Below are 25,458 nucleotides of genomic sequence, written 5' to 3'. Positions count from 1 at the left end.
GACCCTAGGTTTGAAGAATGCCAGAGGAAAAGTTGGAGATCTGGAAATTCTGAATTCCTCAGCAATTTACTTATCAATCAAGTGATTCTAGCATGTTACCTGAGGTCTTCAGTTCATGTTTTCTCACCTGGAAAATGGGACACTAAGAGTACCTCCCTCAAAAGTTAATGTGAGGATTAAATCAAATATAACATGTGATAAAGGCTTTGTAAACCATCATGCCTTCTAGCAAACATCAGTTGCTGTTCCCTTTAGTAGTACGACAGATTTAGACAGACTTCAACGATAAAAGAGAAAAACTAGTTTTCTGCTCATTGGCTCTTTTGGTAAATCTAAATCATTCTTTTAAAGATGTTGTTTTTAAAAAAGTTTGCAAAACCCAGGGAGAAATAACAGCTGTCACAAAAAACACTTCCCAAGTCTACCAAGCATTCATGTCATCCTGGAGGTTTTGAAAGGTTTTGTTTCCATGCGGAATTAACAAACCTAAATGCCTCCAACCACAAGCATGCCAGAGACCTAGTGAACCCAACCCCATGGGGTAACAGTGTAGGACAGCCCAGTAACCTGAGGCTTTTCCCTCCAACCTGGGACAGGCTACAACTTTCTGACCAACTGATTGGCTCAAGCTCCTTCCTAAGGGATATTTAATGCTGAAGGAAGATGTTGCTAAGACACCTGCCAGCAGAGAAAGGAGAAGTGAGGGGAGACAGTTGGTCTCACCGCCCAGGAAAAAATGTAATCCAGCCTCTATCAGTGCAGAAAAGATTGAAGACAGACAGAGACGTGAGAAGCTGGGGATGTACACACTGTCAGGTTTGTGAAGAGGTAACCAGGCTAAAAAGAAGTGTTCTGGGCAGACATCACATTGTAGTGGAATAAGAAAGAAGGAAAAGGGTCATTTTATGATCCAAGCATAGGCAAGGAGTAGAATTTCAGGAGTCAACGCAGAAATCTCAGGGGTACAGTGACAATAACGCTTGAAGACAAGCCTTGTGAGAAAGAGTCAGCAGTATCTAGGTGAGAAGCAACAAGCAAATGGGAAACCAGTAACAAATGGGAAAGGTGAAGACTCGGTAAAACAGGAGGCAAATGGGAAATGTGACATGCCCGGAAAAATCCTCAAGGTGTACAGCTGGCAGGAGATCCAGACACACAATCAGGAGGCTGATCAGTGGCTGGTGATCATTCGCAAGGTCTACGATGTTACTGACTGGGCCAAGAGGCATCCAGGTGGGCACCGGGTCCTCAACCACTATGCTGGCAAAGATGCCACGGTAAGGAACTCAGAGCTCTGCCCTCTCTCTTCCAGCTACTGGGTGACCGAGATTTTGCTCTCTTCCCAAAAGTATTTTGAGTGTGTGCTCAAACTCCACAATTGCTCATCTCCTCCCAAATCAATTTTACAGGATTCCTATCCAGCAAGAACCTGAAAGCAAATTAAGCCTCAAGGTTTAACTCTTACTTGGGGATGAGCTCAGATGTTGTCAGTGGATACTGTTTGTGTATTTTGGATTTTGTTCTGCTCTTGGTGTTTTGTTTTGATTTGAATTAAAGCCACTGTCTATTTTGCTTTGTTTTTTGAGAATAGTTGGCACAGTGTTAAAATTAGTTTCAGGTGTACAGCATAGTGGTTCAACAACTCTATATATTATGCTATGTTCACCAGAAGTGTGGCTACCATCTGTCATTGTCTTTTAAGAAGAAAGTAGCAAATGGGTGAGTAAAGTCTAGGGAAAAAAATATCTGTGCCCAAGGAGAAATTTCTCAGACTCTTATAAATGGTGTGTGTAAAAGACAGATAGTGATTCATCTGATAGGTATAAAATGTTGATAACAATAATGCAAACCTACAATTAAGGATGATGCTTTTCTAGTCCAAGTCACAGAATCAGCTCAGACGATCTGTTGCCAAAGATGTGGGCTTTCTACCACCTTAGAAATCACTGATAAACTCACTCAGCTTGAGATAGCTGGGCTGATAAATATGTAACTTGCTGATGATGTTTATTTCCCAGAAATTAGGAAAAGTCCATGACTTTGCATTCAATTCTAGCCAACAAGGAGGAACTGAGTAATAAAAAAAAGAAAAAAGAAACCATCAGAGAACTTCAGGGGAAAATACCCATGCCATCTAAGGATTCATATCTTAAGAATGGAAATCCTGAGCATGGTCAACCGTGTACCTTAGATGTAAGGTAAATAAGTCCAAAAAAATTCAGAGAAAAGATTCTTCCAAAGGAAGATGTCTTGAGAAGAATGGGAGGTTCTGAAAGAATTCTGACAAATGTAATGTTCCATAGCTACTCAGAATTCAGGGAACCTGAACTTTGGAAGTGATTGTGTGAACATGGGAAAGTTATCGCAATTCTCTCAGCCTCTACTTCATGATTTGTGAAACAGGAATGACCTTACCCATCTGACAGGTTTATGGTAAATGGGACTAATGTTTATAAAGTGCTTAGCACAATGCCACATACTTAATAAAGTTTCATTAAATAGTACTATTATTATTTATCTCACTGTTATCCCTAGCCTCAGAGGTGTAATTATTATTTCCTGTTTAGCACCAGTTTAGAAATTCTGGTTGTATTTGGTGTCACGTGATTGGGGAAAGATGGAGCCCGTGGTGGGGAAGGATCATGCTCCCCAGTGAAGGAGAGCAAAATGTATATAGGACCTGCAGTCAGATGTTTACTCTACAACTTAAGAGGTGTTTGCAGGTTGTACCCTTAAAGACAACTGTGGACCAAAGAAAGTATGGTCTCTCTGTGTGCTGGCCCTGGACCCAAAGGTGCCCAGAGGGGGACACCTTTCTTTTATTTACATGGAAACTATTCTCCAAGCTTCCATCCTCCTCACAAAGGGTGACTAATGATAGCCTTTCCCATAGGATGATTAATTCATTCATTCATGTAGCCAACCATTCTAAAACCTTTGTTAAGGGTCCAGCCTAATGAGTATGAGTACAGACTTAGGAACGAAACAGGCCTGGCTTGTATCTGAGTTCTTACTGAGAATGCCTTGAGGGGAGACTGCAGAAGCTCTTGGAGCCTCAGCTCCTTTACCTAGAAAGTGGGGATAATAATACCTTCATCTTAGCCTTGTGAAAGTCAACAGTGCCTATGGTGTTTGGCACAGATTAAACACTGAAAAAATGACAGTTCCTGGGCTTTTTTATTACTTTATTCTGATATGGGTTGTAATCTTCTCCAAAGAACAAACAAGACAAATAAGTCCATAAAACGAAGTGGGTACATTAGCTCCTATTACTGCATATACAAGTTATCTTACTGTTTTTGAACTATGTGATCTAAAACTAATGACACGATGGGACACCTGGGTGGTACAGTTGGTTGAGTGTCCAACTCTCCGTTTCGGCTCAGGTTGTAATCTCAGGATCATGGGATCCAGCCCCATGTCGGGCTCCATACTCAGCAAGGAGTCTGCTTAGGACTCTCTCTTCCTCTCCCTCTGCCCTTCCCCACCCTCCAAAATGGATAAATAAATCTTTTTAAAAAATAATAATGACATGATGCTAATAATTACAGTCTAGGCCTAGTCTTCTTACCAGAGAAGAGCTTACAGGAAAAGTCCAAGTAGGATTGATTATATAATTAAGTATATATTTATATGATGGGCTGTTTTTGCAATTATTGAAATGAGGTTTACAAAGCATTGGAGGACATGACATGAAACCCTACTTGGTCACAAATTTTATGTAAGGCAACAGTAGGAAAGGAACAAATGCAATATTGTGATGCATGCACATCAGCAGCATGTCCAGAACAAACAAAGGAGGTTAAGTATCCTCCTTATCTCTGAACAGCCACACTCTTTTTTTTAAAGATTTTATTTATTTATTTGACAGACAGAGATCACAAGTAGGCAGAGAGGCAGGCAGGGAGAGAGGGGGAAGCAGGCTCCCCGCTGAGCAGAGAGCCCGATGCGGGGCTCGATCCCAGGACCTTGGGATCATGACCTGAGCTGGAGACAGAGGCTTAACCCACTGAGCCACCCAGGTGCCCCTGGACAGCCACACTCTTTAAGAAAGACGCTGTGAAACTTGAGTGCTTTCTTGTGTGGGTCAAAGGTCAATTTGACAGAGAAGGGATGACAAAAACTTAGAGGAAATATAGAAAAGTCCATTTCATCTATTTAGAGGACTATCATGTGGAAGACAGGAGTGTTGTGTGCAACTCCAAAAGGGTGGTATGGAGCCAAAGGAGGTGAGGCTAGGGTAGGAGGTGGAGAGGTTGTGCACAGAGGTGGAGTGAAAATAGGATTCACATCAGGACTAAATACCCAGCCAGAATGGGCATCCCAGCTTAGCCACTTCCTCTGCTTAGTACAATATTGGCACATAGTATATGCTCAATTAGCATCAGTGACTATCACGGCATGAGGAGGAGAGGTTGGAGAGGAAAGGTAGAGAAAGAGAAAAGAGAAAGGGGAGGAAAAGAAGGGGTCTTAGAGTGCTGAGCCATGTCTTCCTCTTCTTCTTCTTCTTCCATTCACTTAGTGATGCTGCCTAGCACGTCATCCCTCCCCACCCCCAGCCACCACAAAAGCAGCCAGGATTTCTAAGCTGTTGACGAAAAGAAAGTAATAATCAGTAATCATAGTTGCATCTTCTCTGGGAGGAGGGCAATCTTGAGAAAGAACAAATCTAGAGGCATCACACTCCCTGATTTCAATACATACCACAAAGCTATAATAATAAAAACTGTATGATATTGGCATAAAAAACAGACACATAGATCAATGAAGCAAGATAGAGAACCCAGAAATAAATTCACACATACATGGACAATTAATTTATGACAAATGATCCAAGAATATGGGAAAGGACAGTCTCTTCAATAAAATGGTGTTAGAATAACTGGACAGCTACATGCCAATGAAGGAAACTGAACCACTATCTTGCACCATACACTGGAATTAAAAATAGATTAAAGGGCGCCTGGGTGGCTCAGTGGGTTAAGCCACTGCCTTCAGCTCGGGTCATGATCTCAGGGTCCTGGGATCGAGTCCCGCATCGGGCTCTCTGCTTGGCAGGGAGCCTGCTTCCCTCCCTCTCTCTGCCTGCCTCTCTGTCTACTTGTGATCTCTCTCTGTCAAATAAATAAATAAAATCTTAAAAAATATATTAAAAATAGATTAAAGACTTGAGCACAAGACCTGAATCACCAAGGAAATGCAAATCAAAACCACAGTGAGGGATCACCTCACACTTGTTAGAATGGTTATTATCAAAACACAAGAAATAGCAAATGTTGATGAAGATGTGAAGAAAACGGAACTCTTGTACTCTATTGATGGGAATGTAATTTGTGCAGCTGCTATAGAAAACAGCATGTAAGCTCCTCAAAAAATTAAAAATAGAACTACCCCATGATCCAGAAGTTCCATTTGTGGGTATTTGTCTGAAGAAAACAAAAACATTAACTCAAAAAGATATTTGCTCCCCCAAGCTCATAACAGTATTACATACAATAGCCAAGACATAGGAACAACTTAAGTGTCCACCAACAGATGAATGGATAAAGAAAAAGTGATAGATAGATAGATAAGGATTAGTCAGCCATTAAAAAAGAATGAAATCTTTCCATTTGCAACATCATGGATGGACCCAGAAGACATTATACTAAGTGAAATACATCAGACAGAGAAAGACACATACCATATGATCTCACCTATATGTGGAATCTAAAAAAGAAAAAAAAAACAAGCTCATAGATACAGAAAGCTGTCTGGTGGTTACCAGAGGTGGGAAGTATGGAATGGGAGAAAAGGGTGAAAGGGTTCAAAAGTACAAACTTCCAGTTACAATAAATAAATAATGGGATGTAATGTATAGCATGTTGACTATAGTTAATGATACTGTATTGTATATTTGAAAATTGTTGAGGTTAAATCTTTAAAGTTATCATCACAAGAAAAAAAATGGGAGAACTATGTAAGGTGACAGAAGTTAACTAGACTTATTGTGGTGATCATTTTGCAATGCAAACAAATATCAAATCATTCTATTGCATACCTATAAGTAATACAATGATGTGTATCAAGTATACATCAATTTAAAAAAATACGAAGACCACTAAAGAAGGAACAAAATACACAGTTTCATTACACTATAATTTGAAAAGCTATAGGAATTATGGGAGCCCAGGGGAGATCATAAAAAACTTTCCTGAGTGAGTTAGGAGAGGCACTATAATCTGAATCTGGAAGGGTAAAGAGGAATTTTTTGAGAGAGAAAATGGAGGAAGGCAGTCAAGGCAAGGAACCAACATGAAAAGTTTCTGAACAACAGAGAGGCATGGAGTGTTTATTGAATGGGGAAAGGTCTGGTGGACAAGATGGTTCATGAAGGGTAATGGTGAATGTTAAGCCTGGAGAGCTAAGTTGAAGCCAGAGGCAAAGTGATTTAGGGGATTAAAACCTAATGTGTAAAATTGGGGAATGAGATTGTATTTGAAATGGAAACAGGGTTTTAATAAAAAATGAAAGAAAGAAAAGAAAAAAAAACTGAAAAGAAATGTTAAAAAAAAAAAAAACCCTAATGTAAAGACATCATAACTATCTGCTCAGCAGATAGATACTGATTTTTGGCATCATCCCAAAACAATCCGGCATCATTTCTTTCTTGAGAGGCCTTTCAGAAAAAGAATTGTTCATGTTAAGGCTGGAATAAACCTTTACAGCTTCATGGCTTTAAAGTCACGAAGCCTTTAGTTCAAATCCCAGCTCTACTATTTATCAATTTATTGTGGCATTGCGGACAAGATGTTTCTCTCCTCTGAGATTTGGTGTCTTTATCTTTACATAAAACAAGAGGGAGCCTCATAGAACTAAGGTGTTGATTATGAGTTGGCCCATAGGGTACCCTGTACATAGAATACATTCAACAGTTGTTGGCACTACCTCCTCTCCCCTTTTTATCCCTTCTTCCTCAGCAGGATTATATTATTACCCCTATATCTTTTAGCAGGATTATACTTGCCCAATAGTGTTAATAATATAGACTATTTTTACAGGTCTTTCAAAAGAGGATTTCACAACTTACGCAATATCCAGCCTCTATTAGGAAAGTCTTTTAAGTTGAATAATCTAAGACTACCTAAACTCCTGGGTTTTACTGCTCATCAGTACAGTGAAAGACTTCCACATAGCAGGACAATGCCTATTATTCTGGAAAAGTCTGTAGGTTTTCAGGATCTCTTATCACAATACTACCTGCAAATCTTGCTGGGAGTCAGAAAAAACAAAAAACAAACAAACAAACCAAAAAACCCAATGAACCCAGAACAATATTGTCAGCACATTGTTCAAGGACTCTGCATGACTGCTCAAAGTAACATGAAATTTCAACAGCTTACCTTTCTTCCGCACTCTTACCTTGATCCATCAGAATGTTTTCCATCCTAATGTGCTCTTACACAACAAGTAGAATGTGATTTTTCACTATGGACAATCCTAAAATACTTTAATCACCTTCTTAATCATTGAATGGCTCTCTTCCTGGTTTGGGGAACTAAGTTTTAGACTTGTAGAATATAACAGCTAAGAAACACATTTGAAATCATACAGTGTAGCCTTTCCCAAGGGAGTCAGAGGAAGCATACAGAAGCAGAATGGACAGTTGAGCCTGGACTTATTCTAGCAAATACAAAGCCCTTTTTACATCATTGAATCTAGAGACCCTTAGGTGACGGAAGTCTAAAGAGTTGATATTGTACCCCTGTAATTAATGTTATTCATTATATAAACACCTTCTAAGTAGGCTTGTATGTAGTTCATAGATGTATCTAAAGTTGTTTTACACTTTGAAGATGGAGGATGCATTATATTCACTAAAATAAGTGAGAGCTCATACTACATTAGACATTGGAATATATGAAGAAAATCTACAAATTGCTGTATTGAAGAGAAGGTGGGTAGTAAGTTCTTGGAACTAGAAGTATACATACAAGAAAGATGGCTGAGGGGCACCTAGGTGGCTCAGTTACTCTTGGAAGTGGGTTAGGCCTCTGCCTTCGGCTCAGGTCATGATCTCAGGGTCCTGGGATCAAGCCCCGCATCGCATCGGGCTCTCTGCTCAGCAGGGAGCCTGCTTCCTCCTCTCTCTCTCTGCCTGCCTCTTTGCCTACTTGTAATCTCTGTCAAATAAATAAATAAAAATCTTTAAAAAAAAAAAAGATTGTTGATATGTATTGAGGATTTACTATATGCAAACTGGATTCTAGTTGATTCACTTAATCCCTACAATAACTTTATGAATTTGTTGACTATGATCATCACCCTTATGTTAGAGAAAATGGTAGTACAAACAGGTAACGGGACTTGTCCACAATTACACAGATAGTAAATAGAAACCAGAATTTAGATGTAGGAATGCCGCTCCAGAGTCCACTTTCTTACTGAATACTATGGAACACCAGCGCTTCAGAGTCATATGTAAGACTTCCATGTATTCAAGTTACAATCTTGGTAATGTTTCCTCATTTTTAATCACCCCTGTCCCCAAAGCCACACTAGCAGAAAGTCTAGCATCTACCTCTTGAAAAATTCTCCTTCCCCCAAAACTGCTTAAATCCCTGGGGTGGAAAAGAACATTTCTTACTTCCAAATATAAGCAGGACATTGGAACCACCACTGTTTCTCATAGCCTCTATGAAGTGCTACTTAACATGGAGCTGAGGTGGGGGGTGGGGAACACAGTTGGTCACCTCTCTTCTATGCCTGGCTGTCACAATCCTTTGCAGAGATTGTCTTAGAATTTTTTAGAAAAAGTGACGAGACCCCTTCGGTGTCAAACTGTGCCAAGAGTGTAATACTTTAGATGACACAGACCTCAGAGCTGTGCTCCCATGCTCTCTTGTGCCCTTGTTCTACACTACCATTGCCAACTTTAACTCGTACTTGTTTAGAAATAATGTAATTCAAAGGCTTCAGTCTTCTTGGCTTTGGCCAAGAACCAAGAGGGAGATTTGATGGGAGATGGGATTTTTATCTGTGGTCCAGATAGTGTGAGCAAATTCCACCAAGCCTGACATTGGACTTTAAAGAGTCACTATGGCTCATTAACTCAAGTTGACTACTTCTTCTGGTGCTCAACAAAATAGTGATCTCTTTCAATGCTCAGGAATGTCCTGGTTGTATTGGGCTTGACTAGTGAAGCAGTGTGCTAAGTAGGTGGTGGGTCTCTAGCAATAGGCTTTCATAAAGGATTTCCAAGAGTAATTTTGATTTTTCAACTTGAAACATCCACCTGGAGATAGAAGAAATCCTCCATAACAGAGTCTACTGATTCCCAAGATGGGTGCAGGATGAGGTAAGGAAGGGTACTATTTTGCAGGTAAGTGTGTATCTCTTAAGCATCCAACAGTTCTCTCTGATTTACAGGATGTCTTCAGAGCCATGCACCTGAAGCTTGACGTTGCAAAATTGTACCTTGAGCCACTGCTTATTGGAGAGCTTGCCCCAGAAAAGCCTAGCCAGGAAAGAAACAAAAATGTGAGTGAGGAGTTGGGACCCAATGGGCATGTGGAGGGATGGAGATACAAGCCAGTTGACTTTTTCCTGATATATCCAAGAAGTGATCATTTTCTGTGAGACACCAGCCATTATGCCTGGGTGAGCCTGCCATACCATGAATGAGTAGATTCTGCATATTTCAAAACAATGTTATCCTCCTTGGACCCTCAAACTCTTAAACTTCTGTGTGAGAAAAGAATGAAATTTTTGGTCCTGCACCAAACAATAATTCCACATCTCTAAGTACCTGCTTCGTCCCAAGAAATGTACACATACAATTTTTTTCAGTGGTTGCTTATAGCTGTTTGGTGTCTATATCTATGTTTCCTGCTAAAGTAAATTCCATGAGAGCAGGAAATATGTGTATTTTGCTTATCCCTCTGTCCTCAAGAACCCACCTGCCCAGGATCAGACATGTAGTAGAGACTTCTAAATTGCTATTGAATGAAAGATATGGATACATCCTAACAGCAGCACCTTTAAATTTGGTGAAATTATAGTCCAGGGAAAATAAATTACTTTCTGGAAGTCCCACAGTTGGTGGGTCAAAGAACTGGGACTCCAAGTCTCTTCTTTCTGGTCCCAGCCCTTGGGTATTCCCAAAGAAAGGTGCCACTCTTTCTTTCTCTAATACTTTGGCTATCTGAATACTGTCTTCCAAAGGACAGGGTCTCTGTAAGATTAAACATTCCCTTGGATGATTTTACATAAAGCTTACAGAGATTTTAACTAACATCGAGCATTTATTTTTCTTTTTTTTTTTTCTTTTTCGGCAAGTTGTTTTTTAAAACCTGTTTACATTCTGTTTAATTGTTAAGAAATAATTTTTACTGAGTGCTGATCCATACGTCACTGTGAGGAAGATAGAATAAGGATTATATTTCTGCTTTAAGAAATGAGGACACAAACTTGCCAAGAAGAGGACACACAACAGGTTTGGGGCAGACCTCAGATGAACACTTACGCTTACCCTCAGGTCCACATGCATCCCACACAGCTATGTGTCAGGATGCACAGCCCTGCATTTGGCAGCAAGGGCTCTGAGGCTGCACACTTGTACTCACAGCCCAGCCCTACCATAGGTTTTATGGGTTCAGACCAGTTACCAAACCTCTCCATGACTCAGTTTCTCTCTTTCTCTCTAAAACAGCAACAGTAGTAGCACCAGCCTCCTAGGAGATATTGGGGGATTATGGAAAGAGTTAGAGGCATTTGGAGTTAGCACAGTGTCTGGAATGTAGTAAATACTCCATACATTTTAGATACTATCATTATCATGAACTCAGTGGTGATACTAGCAATTGACAAACCTCTAGATATGTCACCATCATTTAGAGCAGGAGGCTCTTGGTTTAAAAAGAGAAAGTGATGAAAAGCTTAATTGTTTTTCCTAAAATTTTCTAAAAGGAAAAGAAAGTCCACTAATGGTTGAGAGCTGTAAGACAATCATTCGTTATCTAAAAGTGTATTGGTCTCTGTAGGGAAAGGTCTGCTCTAAATTTTCTTTAGTACATCTACATGGATACACAGATATACATATTCATGTGTGTTTGTAAAATAACACATACATACTCAGATACATGCATATAGACAATTAGTTTGAGTACAACACTTGTGTCAGGTAGCATAGGTTGAAGTCCTGTATCTGTCGCTGACTTGATGATGATTTCCGAGCAGTTGCTCTACTGGGCTTGCTGACCCCCTACTCAGCAAAATAAATGGGTTGGAAAAGATGACCAGGATGGAAAGCAGCAGTCTAAGAGATGGCCTCTTAAGGTTATCCATGGCTACCGGAATTCCAAAGTTGATGGCGGCTTGAAAGATAAACGCAGGCAGCAGATCTTCTAAAAGTTCAATCAGTGAATTTTGAAGTGAAAATGCTTGCTTCTAGAATTTTGTTCATGACTCTTTCTTTTGATACTGCAAATGTCTCTCTTTTCATGTATCTGAATAATCCTACTCTCTTCCTTATACCCTGGTCACTGTGTCAACTGCCCTGATTTTAAACCCATTAATCATTAAGCTAAGAGATACCTATTCCCAGCCCTTGCACTGATTCTCCAGTCTGACCGGCAAGCTGGCAAACCAAAACTAGCCTTGTGCATACACACACATGCGCGTATACCTCTTACACAGACAGAGGACCAAGGCCCCCACACATGGCAGCAGATACACACTAACATCACCAGAGATCCTGCCTTGTTTCTGGGGCTCCATCAAGCAGCTCACAGGAAAGTCATCCTTTGAGCTACACTAAGTGAACTGTATTTTTCTGTTCAACATCTTTAATGAAAGAGCCCTTCACACACACTAAACTGCTGATGACATAGAAAACGTTGTGTAAACTATACCCCTAAGTATGGGGTACCCATATAGACAATGTAATCAGAGATCAATCAACATCTGAAACAATACTGATGGTTTAAAAGGCAACCATTAGGGGTCCTGGGTGGCTCAGTCAGTTAAGCATCTGCCTTCAGTTCAGGTCATGATCCCAAAGTCCCTGGTTTGGAATTGAGCCCCACATTGGGCTCCCTGCTCAGCAGGGAATCTGCTTCTCCCTCTCCCTCGTGCTCTCTCTCTCTTTCTATCTCTCAAATAAATAAATAAAAATCTTAAAGAAAAATAAATAAATAAATAAATGGCAACTGTTAGACACAATAACCACATCCACCCCCCAAAACAAACCCAATTCTGAGTTCCAAAACAGTTTGAGGACAGTTTACAAATCACTACTCATCTTTCTCTTCTCCAGGAAAAAAAAAAATAAATACATATATATATATATATATATATATATATATATATATATATAAAATTTTTATTATATATATATGTAATCATAACCTTTTAAAAGGTTTTGTTTGTCCATGGCTTTATGTTTTTAATTTTGCCCAATTAAACATGTTAATATCAATAAATTTCTATGCATTAAAATTAAGGTATTAATAAGCTTATAAAATAGATTATTCATTGTGTTCACTTGTGTTCCCTGAGGGAACTAATTCCTTCCATGAATGTTTATTTCTCAGCCCCAATTGGTGGAAGATTTTCAAGAACTGCAAAGAACATTGGAGGCCATGAACATGTTCAAGTCCAACTGGGTGTTCTTCTTCCTTCACTTGGCCCAGATCTTGATTTTGGAGACCCTGGCTTGCTAATGGTGTGGCATTTTGGCAATGGCTGGCTTATGACAATATTCATTTCCTTCCTTCTCTTAATTTCCCAGGTAAGCAGGTACCCTAAGCTCAGGCAGTGGCTTAGAGGGAAGGTTCAGAAGGTTTCCTTCTCTCTCTAGACTGGCATCAGCTGCTGCCTGACACTTCCTGTCAAGCTACTCATCAGTGTCTGACACAACTTGCCAGACCCCAGTTCTTTTTTCTGTAAAAGTGGAATAATAATTGCTTATGGAAATATTCCGGACTAAACAAGTTAATGTATAAAATGGAAATAGGAAATATTTAATATATGACACATGCTACGTTTCACCCAATTCTCTACATACCAGTTCAGTAACTGGAATCCTTTCTCAGCCATGTAACAATCACCTTTATCTTGTGTTCGTCTTCCAATCAACAAATAGAGAAAGAGAGAGGCAAACCAAGAAACAGAATCTCAACTATAGAGAACACACTGATAGTTACCAGAGGGGAGGGAGTTGGGGGTGGGTAAAATAGGTCATGAGGACTAAGGAGAGCCCTTGTGATGAGGACTCTGGAGGTTGTATGCAAGTGTTGAGTCACTATATTATACACCTGAAACTAATATTATATTGTATGTTAACTAACTGGAATTTAAATTTTTAAAGAAGAACATATGGATTCTACCATAAATTATAATCAACAACTGGCACATAGCAGAACATTTGATAAATCTTTGTTGAATGAAGTATAAATCTCTGAACATGGCCTTCTGTGAGCACAACACTGTGTTGTGGACATGAAAAGAAATGCACCCGGTTCTTGCCTTTAGGAAAAGAGTCTTCAAGTGCAGGAGATTGATGCTCAAATTGCTAAACATACTACATAACAGAATGACATTAATGCTAAGGAGAGGAACAAGTATGTACTGTTAAAGCAGAAAAAGGCATTTAATTCTCAGTGGAATATCTGGGAAAGTTTTCCATGTTAACTCCAGAATTTTATGCTAATTTTTTCTTGAAAAGTCAACTTGCTTTTAAGAAAGGAAACAAACATTTCTTGGTGCTTAGCATAAGCCAGGCACTTTACTGGTATTTAAGATACCCGATGGTCCATGAGTAAGGTATTATTATCCCTACTTATCAGAAGAAGAGTTAAGGTTCAGAGCTACTGAGTATCTTGCCACGATCCATGCGAAACTTACATGGTGAAGAACAGTTAAGAACCCAAATCCGCATGACTCCAAAGGCCATACTCTTTCTATTTCTCGCTGGAAGACTTTGACAGTGGCAAGGAAAATGTTCTAGGCTGTAAGAACCCCATGGACAAAGGCACACAATTGGGAAAGAATCCAACATGTGGGAAATAGAAAGTGAACATAGCTTGGGGTCAGCTGAGATCCCCCACCATTCCTCTCCAGAGGTCTCCTGAGTCTACAAGCAGACTTATTTATTAATTTCTTCTTGACACTCCCCCAATTTCTCTAACAACAACTTCTCTCTTCTAGATTCAGAGTTTTTTTCTGCAGCATGATTCAAGACACCTTTCCATGTTTATGAACTCCCAAGTGGAACCACCTGATGCAGAAATTTCTGATGAGTCATCTCAAGGTACAGGGTGTTAGGGGAATGTGATGGGATTCTCAGACATCATTTCCTAATGCAATGGTTTCCAAGTTCGTGAGCTCAGTAAAAAATGTTTGTGCACAAATAGATTTATAAATAAGTGTAAATATACTAATAATGCAGATACTATATATATGCTAATATGTATATAACATTATAGCACATATGCTAAAATTGGGATGTTAAATTTTTATGGAGATAAGTTTATTTTTATTTAGGAAGTTCCAACATCTTTTCTTACCCTAATAAATGCTTTGGCCCAATCCCTGAAGCCCCATTAAGAAACCACCTCACAGGAGAAGGATTGTGCCTTTATAAATGAAGATGTGCCTTGTAAAATCATGAATGGGAGCATTCATAGAAGGGGTCTGAACATTTACTGCAAGAAAGTTACAGGAATCCAGCAAGACTGATTAGTTTTGGAAGAATAGGGTATGAAGAAATAAAGGAAAGGCAGCAGAATAGAAAAAAGTGAAGAGAAAGAGAATGGACCAGAAAGGTCAGATGGCACCATTCAGGAGTCAAGGACTACAAATCCCAGACTGCTAGAAAAAGCAGTGGTGATGGTGACAGTTGACCTTGTCTCCCTTCCCAATTCAAACATAAGCTCCAGGAGGGCAGGCACATTGTCCTATGTGCCACTGCAATGCAGCACCTAGCAGTGTTCCTGGCACATAGTAGGCCTTCAATTTCAATAGCATTTGTTGAGTGGATGGATGGATGGAAGATTGGATGGTTTTGTGAACCAAGGTAGCAGTACAGAACTGCTAGGAATGGGTTTTAGCCTGGCTATAATAAGGCTCCTTGTGTGATCTTGACTGAGTCATATTCTATCTCTGGTTTTCAGTGTTCTCATCTCTAAGATTAGGACTTAAACTGAATCTGTGCTTTTCTATGACATTCTAGGATTTATTGACTATGTACTCTGGCCCAGAAGGGAGGAAGTGCCTCTGAGCCTTCCACTAAGCCAAATCTTGCATTTGAGCCAGGTCATTTTAGGAAAAACTCATTTGAATTTATATTGAATGGGAAGACACTTAAAATCATAGCCTTATCAACCCTCTTTCTGGTTGAGCAAACTAAGTTTAAGTAGATTAAATAGCACAGACTTGGATCTAGATTCATATTAGAATTATGTCTGTTACTCAAATTGGTTAGAATGAATAATATATTGTCATTTTACGTGCCTAGTCTCATTTAACTGGAAAATTCCTACAGGTACACTGCTCTGCTTTCTATCCACCAGTGCTGGATTGACAAAACATTTTTGCATCCATTCAGAATCTTTACCACAGAATAAAAGCAAAGATAGTTTCTTCTGTCCTTGTGAGAACTAGGTAATGGGCTCTCCAACTCTCTCTGTTTTGAGGAAGTCAGAGGAAAAGGGGACTCATGTAGCCTGAAGATAACTGACAGTTGACTCAGTGCCAGTATATGCAATATTTCAAGCTCCATCCTCTCTGGTGCTTTTAAAAAATCACAGCTTTCCCACTGGTCCAAATTCTTACACTGCTCTCTCTCTGTAAATTGTGTTGCCAGAAACAGTTTTGCACTAGTTGAAGTGAATATAACCTTGATGACTCATGAGCAAAGTAAGTAAATGGGAAATGCTCTAAAAAGCAAATCGAGTATACTCTGCTTTTTTGCAGGCAAAACCAGTGAGTGAATTTTGAGAAAAATGAATATAGGCTTCGCTCTGTGCAGGAGAGAAAACTATCCAGGAAGGATAGGCAGGCAGGAGGGAGATAACAAAGAAAATTATAATATAAGCAGCAACAACTTCACCTTCTATGTACATCATTGGGTCCCCAATGTTGGGTCCCCCAATAATGGGTCCGTGATTAAAGGAGCGAGACTGATACAAAGCAAAGGTCAAGCAAAGCTTTATTTCACGCCAAGCATCGAGAATCAAACCGACCAGCCGGGACCATGCCTCTTACAGAGAGCACCACCCCTCCCTGCCTCACAGACTAACTTTTATAGAGCAAAGGCCATGTGGTTGAGCCTGGCCACACACAGGTGGCCAATGAGATTGCAATACACAGAGAAAGCTGAACAGTCATTCTAGGTCACACACGGGTGGCCAGTTGAACTACAATTCACCCCATAGTAAACATTTGAACTAGCCTATCACCTTGGTCAGAATTGGCACCCAAAAGGCAGGGCCCACACTCCTTGGTAGCTAGGGAGACAGTATGCGTGCTTTACTGACGGATGTCTCCACCTGACCGGACTCATCCCTGCATTAGGGCTGTTATCTCTACCTGACCTGACCCACCCTTGTATTTGTGCTTTGTTACCTGGGACTGGTTTCCCAGAATTGCTTTTAAATAAGTTCCCCTGGGGGGGATGGAGGGGGGGGAACGACAGGGTCAATTTAAGTTTTACTGCATAAACAACAAAATGGCTGTTCAACTGAGGTGGGACCGCTCTGGCTAAAGAGGCTCTTACATACATCACAACTTTAAGTTTTAAAATTTGATTTCATGTCAATTTACCCTCTTCCTGGAAAAGCACAGATACTGAGTTGGGTTTTGTTTTGGGTTTTTTTTGGGGGGAGAGGGATTTTTTTTCACTCACTGCACTAAGCAAATGTGTATGCCTGGTCTTCATAGCAATAAAAGAACCCTTGTGAAAACACACTGCTAAATATCTGCACATATTTTGGATTTTTGTGCAATGTCAAAATTCAAATCAACCCGCTGTGGTGTATCTTTCAACTCCCCTCCCCCAACACCCAGTATGCACAGTTTGAAAACTATAGGAATCAAGTATATTATAGGGACAAAGAGACAAAATATTTGATACTAAGACCTACCTTGAAAACTGGCCTATCCTGTTTCCATGACTACATCTGAAAATAACTTGGGAGGGAGGAGTCAAGCATGTTATTTCCTGTAATCCTCTTCTTACCTATTTCACAGATGAGGATTTTGCCCAAGGCCACACACATCCAGTAGCAGGGATTTGAATTCAAGCCAAAAAATGGCTTCAGGCCAAGGCTTGGATTCCTTATACTGCACGGAGAAAGGACCTCACCAGGAAATGAGAAATGACTTTTAGAGTAGTTTCTAGATGACGTTTGGTATGGGGCAGCCTATTTGCATGCAGCTAATAATCTTCACATCCCCGTGGATCAGTCTGTCCCTTGGTTCCAGTAACTGTGACTTCCAGACCCAGGGGTGAGGGTAGAGCTAGCTGCTTTATATTCCACTCACAATTATTCTGACCATTGTTCTAAGCTACAGAACTTTGAGCTGTCAAGATCTACTCCCCAACCTATCATGAATCAAAACTTGTCTCTTCTATTACCAGTTTCCACAGATAGTCATTGACTGCAAAGTTACAGTCAGCTAATGGAAAAGGCCAAAATGTTGGCTCTCAAAAGACTTAATTAACAAAGCGAATCACTGCTTATTACAGTGCCCTTGTGTGTTTATTGCTCCTATTAAAGTTGTGTGTTTCATAAATGAGGGAACCCCATTTTATCATGTCTGACTTTGTATTCCAATGTTTGACTCAGTGTCTGGTGCATAGGATCTACTTCAAAATAGATAATGAATGGGTCAATACAAATGCACAGCTGTAAGAGTGAGTGGGTGGTATGCTGTTTTGATGGAGTTTTAGAATATAAGTGAGGTTTGGTGGGGTGGGGTCCGGAGCCGATGACCAAGAAAGAATTCTTGAGACAGCTTTGGTGCAAAATGGTGGTTTATTAAAGCCCTGGGACTGTGAGGAGTGGTCCATTATATACTTGTAAGTTGGAAGGGGGTCAGGGATAGCATAAGTCTTTAAGGAATTTTGGAAGCAAGGTTTCCAGGACCTTGAGAGGCTAGCTATTGTTGAGAAAAAGGTTGTTTATTACTGGTAATAAAACCTTTGTCAGGAGACCCTTTAGATGTGTTTCAATGGGCCAAATGCTTGGGAATGATTGTCAAGACTATCTTGGAGTGTTTAGAGATAAAGTTTTCAAAAGAATTGTTAAAGTAGACTTCAGGAGCCTGGTAGGGGGTGGGGTCGGTCAGGCTAGGATTGCCCTTTGCCCTTAGCAAATCCTCCAGGTGGAGGTAATTAAGTCCCTAGAGGAATGTCACTCTGCCTTTTCCAAGGGTTTGTCAATTGGTAAGGAAATTTAATAATTTTTCTTCTGCCTCTGTTTCCCACATCAGTTTGATGGGATAATGCAGAGTTCAATGGAGCCCCAGAAGAGGGAAAAAAAATTGATGAATACACATTGAGTTTGACATATCATGAGCCAGAAAAAAGGAAATGTTTGGAAAGTAACTATCCTTTCAAGCATGAGATTCAGGGGAAAGATATGGGAATGGAGGAAGAGAGATTTTACTATAGAATGATAGGGAGTGGGGCGCCTGGGTGGCTCAGTGGGTTAAAGCCTCTGCCTTCAGCTCAGGTCATGATCCCAGGGTCCTGGGATCAAGCCCTGCATCGGGCTCTCTGCACAGCAGGGAGCCTGCTTCCCCTTCTCTCTCTCTCTGCCTGCCTCTCTGCCTGCTTGTGATCTCTATCTGTCAAATAAATAAATTTAAAAAATCTTTAAAAAAAAAAAGAATGGTAGGGAGCATTAGAGGTGAAAAGAGAATATCTCTCCTGATGGATGGGGTCAGGAAAAGTTTGCTAAGAGAGGGCTCTTCAACAAGGACCATGGAAAGACAATGTTAACACTTGCAGATTTTCAAACATACCCATCCCCTTCTACAGGGGATGTCAGTGTCTAGAACAGCATAGTCCAACAGAAATATAATGTAAGCCACATTAAAATGACATCAATCACTTTAAATTTTCTAATAGCCAAATTTTAAAAGATTCAGACCAGTATCACTGATGAATATGGATGCTAAGATTCTCAACAAGATCCTAGCAAACAGGATCCACCAGCACATTAAAAAGATTATCCACCATGACCAGGTGGGGTTCATTCCTGGGCTACAAAGATGGTTCAACATTCACAAATCAATCAATGTGATAGAACAAATTAATAAGAAAAGAGAGAAGAACCACATGGTCCTCTCAATTGATGCAGAAAAAGCATTTGACAAAATCCAGCATCCATTCCTGATTAAAATGCTTCAAAGTATAGGGATAGAGGGAACATTCCTGAACTTCATCAAATCTATCTACGAAAAACCCACAGCAAATATCATCCTCAATGGGAAAAAGCTTGCAGCCTTCCCGCTGAGATCAGGAACACGACAAGGATGCCCACTCTCACCACTCTTGTTCAACATACTATTAGAAGTCCTGGCAACAGCAATCAGACAACAAAGAGAAATAAAAGGTATCCAAATTGGCAATGAAGAAGTCAAACTCTCTCTCTTCGCAGATGACATGATTCTTTATATGGAAAACCAAAAGACTCCACCCCCAAACTACTAGAACTCATACAACAATTCAGCAACGTGGCAGGATACAAAGTCAATGTACAGAAATCAGTGGCTTTCTTATACACTAACAATGAAAATACAGAAAGGGAAATTAGAGAATTGATTCCATTTGCTATAGCACCAAGAACCATAAGATACCTGGGAATAAACCTAACCAAAGAGGTAAAAGATCTGTACTCGAGGAACTACAGAACACTCATGAAAGAAATTGAAGAAGACACAAAAAGATGGAAGACCATTCCATGCTCTTGGATTGGAAGAATAAACATTGTTAAAATGTCTATATTGCCTAGAGCAATCTATTACCCCATTTATATGTATTGTAAGGGCCTATTCAGGCAGAGCAGCCCCACCCAGGTTGAACTGCCATTTTTGCTGAAAAGCTTAAATTGACCTTGCCCGCGCCCCCCCCCCCAGGAACTTATTTAAAAGCAAGTCCGGGAAACCAGTCCTAGGTAACAAAGTCCAAATACAAGGGTGGGTCAGGCCAGGTGGAGGTATTCAATCAGTGGGGACACATACTGTCTCCTAGCTACCAAGGAGTATGGGCCCCCACCCTTTGGGAGCCTTTTGGCGCCAATCCTAAACAAGGTGTGATAGGCTAAATCAAATGTCTACTAGGGTAAATTGTAATTCAATTGGTCGCCTAGCATCACTGTGGAGTTTCCTGTGTGTGCTTGTTACAGTCCCATTGGCCACCTGTGTGTGGCCAGGCCCAACCACATGGCCTTTGCTCTATAAAAGTTAGTCTGGAAAGCAGGGAGGGGTCGTCCTCTCTGGAGGGGTGGCCCCGACCGGTCTGTTTGACAGTCGGTCTGATTCCTGATGCTTGGTGCGAAATAAAGCTTTGCTTGACCTTCGCTTTGTATCAGTCTCACTCCTTTAATCACGGATGTACCCAATTTTGGGGGGACCCAACAGTATTCAAAATATTATCATTTCAATGTGTAATCAATAGGAAAATCATTAATATGGTATTTTAGACTCCTCTTTTCATCCTGAGTCTCAAAAATCTAATATTATACAAATACAGCAAATTTTAATTTGACCAGTCATACTTCAAGTGCTCAATAATCAGCATGTGGTTCCTGGCTACTGTATTGAACAGTGAAGATCTAAAATATATATAAGCCAGTTACTGAAAGAGGTCAAATATGCAATAAAAAACAAATGCTCTTTATTCTTCTGTAGTGATTAATGTAATAGGGGGAAAGAAGAGAAATTGAATATCTCAATGTACCAACATTTTACATATATCATTTCATGTCTCCCCAAAAAACTAATGGAGGTAAATGTCATTATATTACATTTACTGAAGATGGACTAGAGCCTCAAAGAGAGTGAAAATTACCCAAACCACACAACAGTATTTATACATCCAGGACATGAAATCACATCGATGTACTTCCAAATCTTAAGCTCTATTAAAGCATTCAGACTGTAATTGAGAGAAAATCACAAACAACCTAATCAGAGATTATTTGAGCTTGACATCAACTCAAATATTTTTATTCTTTATTTTTATATGAGAGCATTGAAGCCTGAACATGCAATCATCTGAGTCAAGCCCCCCTAAGAAATCATTTCAGATCCATGATTCTTTGAAATACTCATTAAAGCAGGATTCCTAGGACCATTGTGCTCCCCCAAAGCTAATTAAAATTTTAGAGCTGAGTTTTCTTTATTTCTAAAATAAGAATACTCTCTGCCCCACCCACCTTTAGAATTTTTTCAAATAAGGAGCCCCCCCCTAAAGAAAGAGGGATGGAAAAAATTTTCATTGCAACAGGTTTTTATGAAATTTCATAATCAGGAATTGCATTAGTCTGAACTTGTGTTCCTGGACCACATAGTTATTTGTTTGTAGGTTTTGAAAGCCTTTGTCCAATGAGTCATTCTATGGCCTGAGGCAAGTTCAAGAAGCTCAGATGTCTTTGACTTTAGAGATGCATGCAGGAAACTCTGACAAAGAAGGACATTTCAGAAGAGAAATCCACCACTAATAAACTCTCTCTTCTCCTCAGGGCCTATCAGCAAAATGATGGAATAACCAACACTTCCAACATCATGTAAAAACAAACATCTACCCCAAAGACCCAGATATTGATGTGGGCCCACTTTTCCTGGTTGGAGATTTACAACCTGTCAAGGTAGGTTTAGAATTCCCAAGCATATGAGAAATGTTCCTGGAAGTGGTTCCTGGAAACAGCTATGATCTTGTCCAGGAAAAATCAAGTGGGAGGTTCCCACTTCAAGCACATTCTCAGAGCATGTCTCCTTCTTTTAAGTCCAGGACACAGACATGAAATAATGAATCTGGGGTTGTATGAATAGAGAGAGATGTAGAGCATGTGATTCTATGACCTTGAAAGACATCCAGCCAACCTCCTACAACAGGAAAAATGATAACTCATCACCCTGCTTGAGCAATCCTGGTGACAGACAGATACCTGCCCAAAGGCCATCATTACCTCTGAGGAGACACAAGATAATGTTAGATAATGAAACCAGGTGACTAAGGTTGACAATGATTCTCCAAAGTTTCATGAGGATATAGAGACATTCGTTCAGAGAAAACATGTTGGTACATTCAGTAAGCATTAAATCACAAATACCTGAATAACTAGATATCTCAACTAATTCTACCTCAGTTAGAAAAGGCTATGCTGGTATTTTTAGTTTGTATTTATTTGGTTCATTTATACATGAACAGCCCAAATGTTTTGTAAGACACTGAGAGATCTCACCACTAATTTGGACTTCTTAAACAAGGAAAAGGAGTGGAAAAGTCAATTCCAGCACTTCTCAGTTGCTGGTTTTTTGTGGGTTTTTTTTTCCCTTAACCTCAACTTAAAATCATCATGTGAAGGACTTCTACCAAAATTTTTAGGAAAAAGTCTTACCTCAAAAAAAAAAAAAAGGTACAAGAATAATCAAAGAAATCATTTCCCTCCAAGGGAAATGATACATCCTGAGAGTCAGGTACTTAGAAAGAGGCTGCTATTTCTTAAAAGAACTTAGGAGTTTTATTAAAAATAAAAGAGTATAGCTCTGTCAGTTGCTGCCTGCACTTGGCACTAACTAAAGAAAAACCGTGCAACTTTTTGAAAGTAAGTTTTCCCAGCTTCGGAAGACCCAACCTTCTCCAGGTGAATTAAGACCAGACTTTTGACTAGATTTTTTTAAAAAAAGGCTCTGGCTGTGATTATGAATCAGTTGCTTTTGACAATGGCTACAACCAACCTGGACTTCTGTGATGGTTTTGGACTCCCATACTCATCATCAAAAATGTGACACTTATTTCTCCTTTTTTTTTTTAATTGTGTTATGTTAGTCACCATAAAGCACATCATTAGTTTTCTGACACTGATTTCTCTAATCATTCCCACAGAGCAAGGATTTGTCTTACTGAATTTTATGAAGCAGGATGACCCTCTCCAGAAGTACCTTCTTTAGGACTATATGTTCAATACACATGCTACCTCTTTACAAATGATGGAGCTCACCACTCCAAGATTTACAGCTGCTCTTGGGACATGTCCCTAGACCTTATAGTTCTATGTGATATAATTTCAAAGCTACTGCCTAAGGCATTGCTTAAAATTATTTAAGCTCTAAAATTCAGTTGTCTTACATAAATAATGGTTCTGAAGAGCTCTGAACTTTCCCTTCCTTCTCATTTTATTGCCAAACTTTCTAAGTATGTTCATGTTCTGAAAAACATAGAGCCCTCCTTTGGAGTAATACTCAAAATCAGTCTCCATCTAGGTGTGCCATCTCCCAGGAATTTTCCACCTGCTCTTTTTTCCACGTTTCCCATTACTTAAATATCTGGAGGCTTGGGAGTAACTGCAAATAGCTCTTATAACATTATCACCATGATATTTTTTATCTATGACAGTAGAGAAGCAAGAGTCAACCCTGCTATCCAAATACAAAAAAAAAAAAAGTTTATATGTAGGATGGAAGCTATCAACAGAAAGGGGGAGAGAAATCAAATGTTGCCCATAGTGTTGTGACCAAGTGAACTATAGAAAAAAATACAGAGATGTAAATTTTCATTCATTCATTCATTCATTCATTCTTTCAACTAAAGATGTATTGTATGTTTACTAGGTATTGGAGACATAACCATTACCTCTACACCTCCCTTCAGGGTATTTGCTGTCCTTGTGTGCTGAGCACAAGCTAAATTAAGGAGACTACTAGAAAATGAATAAAATTCCCAGTATTAAGATTATATGTAGGGGGGCACCTGGGTGGCTCAGTGGGTTAAAGCCTCTGCCTTCAGCTCAGGTCATGATCTCAGGGTCCTGGGATCGAGTCCTGCATCGGGCTCTCTGCTCAGTGGGGAGCCTGCTTCCTCCTCTCTCTCTCTCTGCCTGCTTCTCTGCCTACATGTGATCTCTCTCTGTCGAATAAATAAATAAAATCTTTTTTAAAAAATTGTATGTAGAGACACCTGTGTAGCTCACTCAGTTAAGCATCTGACTCTTGATTTTGGATCGTGATCTCAGAGTTGTGAGATCAAGCCCCACTTCAGGCTCTTCAGTGGGCATGGTCCCTGATTAAGATTTTCCCTCTTCCTCTCATTACCCCCACCCCCCCAAAAAAGATATACATAATATCATTATGCTTTAGAAATAGTAAATTACAGTTTTAAATCCATGATGAGAACATAAAGGAGGAAAGATGGGACAGATAAGAGGTGCCATGCCTATATCTTTTATCACATGACCACTTGATAAATATCTGTTGGATGAATGGATGGAGATGGAGACTGGCTTCAGGCAGAATTCTAAACACCACAGTTAAGATGAGCTAGGAAAATTCATCAGAAATATTCCTTCTGATCACCACTCCACTCCATATAAGGACAAAAAGTTTCAAAATGACTTCCTTAGGAAATTTTTTAACATGAATAGTTGTGGGTTTTTTTATTAACATATGATGAATTATCTGTTTCAGGGGTACAGGTCTGTGATTCATCAGTCTTACACAATTCACAGCACTTGCCATAGCACATACCCTCCCCCATATCCATCGCCTGGAAATTTTTGTTAATCACAATCCCCATAGTCAAATGCAAGAATTGCCCACATTTAATTAAAGCAAAAAGTTGCCTCAATATTTCCTCTTATTACAGTTCTGGTTTTTCTAGTACTTTAAGTTTGATAGCCAAAAAACTCAGACCAGATGGTTCTTTCTACAGAGATTTTAGACACACACACACACACACACACAGGGCATTGTCCTTGAGTGTAATGACCAGAAGTCTTGTCTCTTATTTTAGTTTTATTCTCTCTCCATTCAGTATGGCAAGAAGAAAATCAAATTCATTGACTATGAAAAGCAGCACCTGTATTTCTACATGGGCGAGTTTCCTTGAAGCCACTTTCTTTACCATCCCATCAAGCCAAGCCAGACAGCTTGACTGTTGCACTCTCACAGACAAGCCCGTGTCTTCTTATGACTGGGAAGAGCAACATGTCTTATCTCAGGCTTCCTGGGGCAAAACTCTGAAAAGGAAAATGGAAAAGCAAAGACATTTTTTATGTGCATCTCATGAGATGCTTCAAGAGAGATGGAAGTCAGGATGCCAATCAAGAGATCTTGCATCTGGTACTCTCATCCTTGAAAGACTAAACACCTTTAAAGAAGAAAAGAATAGTGGTATTTGGATAGGGAAGAAAAAGAGATAGGAAAAGAATGCCAAAGGATTGACAGAGTGCAGCCAGAAAATATAGAGTC

General features: G+C 39.8%; 1 protein-coding gene across 1 annotated transcript; it reads left to right on the top strand.

Annotated features, from left to right (window-relative positions):
* Window positions 1–663: 663 nt before the first annotated feature.
* Window positions 664–25,096, top strand: LOC111149543 (fatty acid desaturase 2-like protein FADS2P1). The gene is given in 9 exon segments (XM_022506638.1): window positions 664–828; window positions 987–1,277; window positions 9,409–9,519; window positions 12,573–12,693; window positions 12,696–12,769; window positions 14,188–14,244; window positions 14,246–14,290; window positions 21,732–21,857; window positions 25,022–25,096. Coding segments are annotated over 9 exon segments (1,065 nt in total).
* The last annotated feature ends 362 nt before the right edge of the window (window positions 25,097–25,458 follow it).

The sequence above is a fragment of the Enhydra lutris genome, unplaced genomic scaffold (genome assembly GCF_002288905.1).
Source record: "Enhydra lutris kenyoni isolate GAN:26980312 unplaced genomic scaffold, ASM228890v2 scaffoldscaffold22, whole genome shotgun sequence".
NCBI classification, from domain to species: domain Eukaryota; kingdom Metazoa; phylum Chordata; class Mammalia; order Carnivora; family Mustelidae; genus Enhydra; species Enhydra lutris.
Note: the sequence above shows the minus strand (reverse complement) of the source record. Positions and strands in the feature narration are given on the sequence as shown.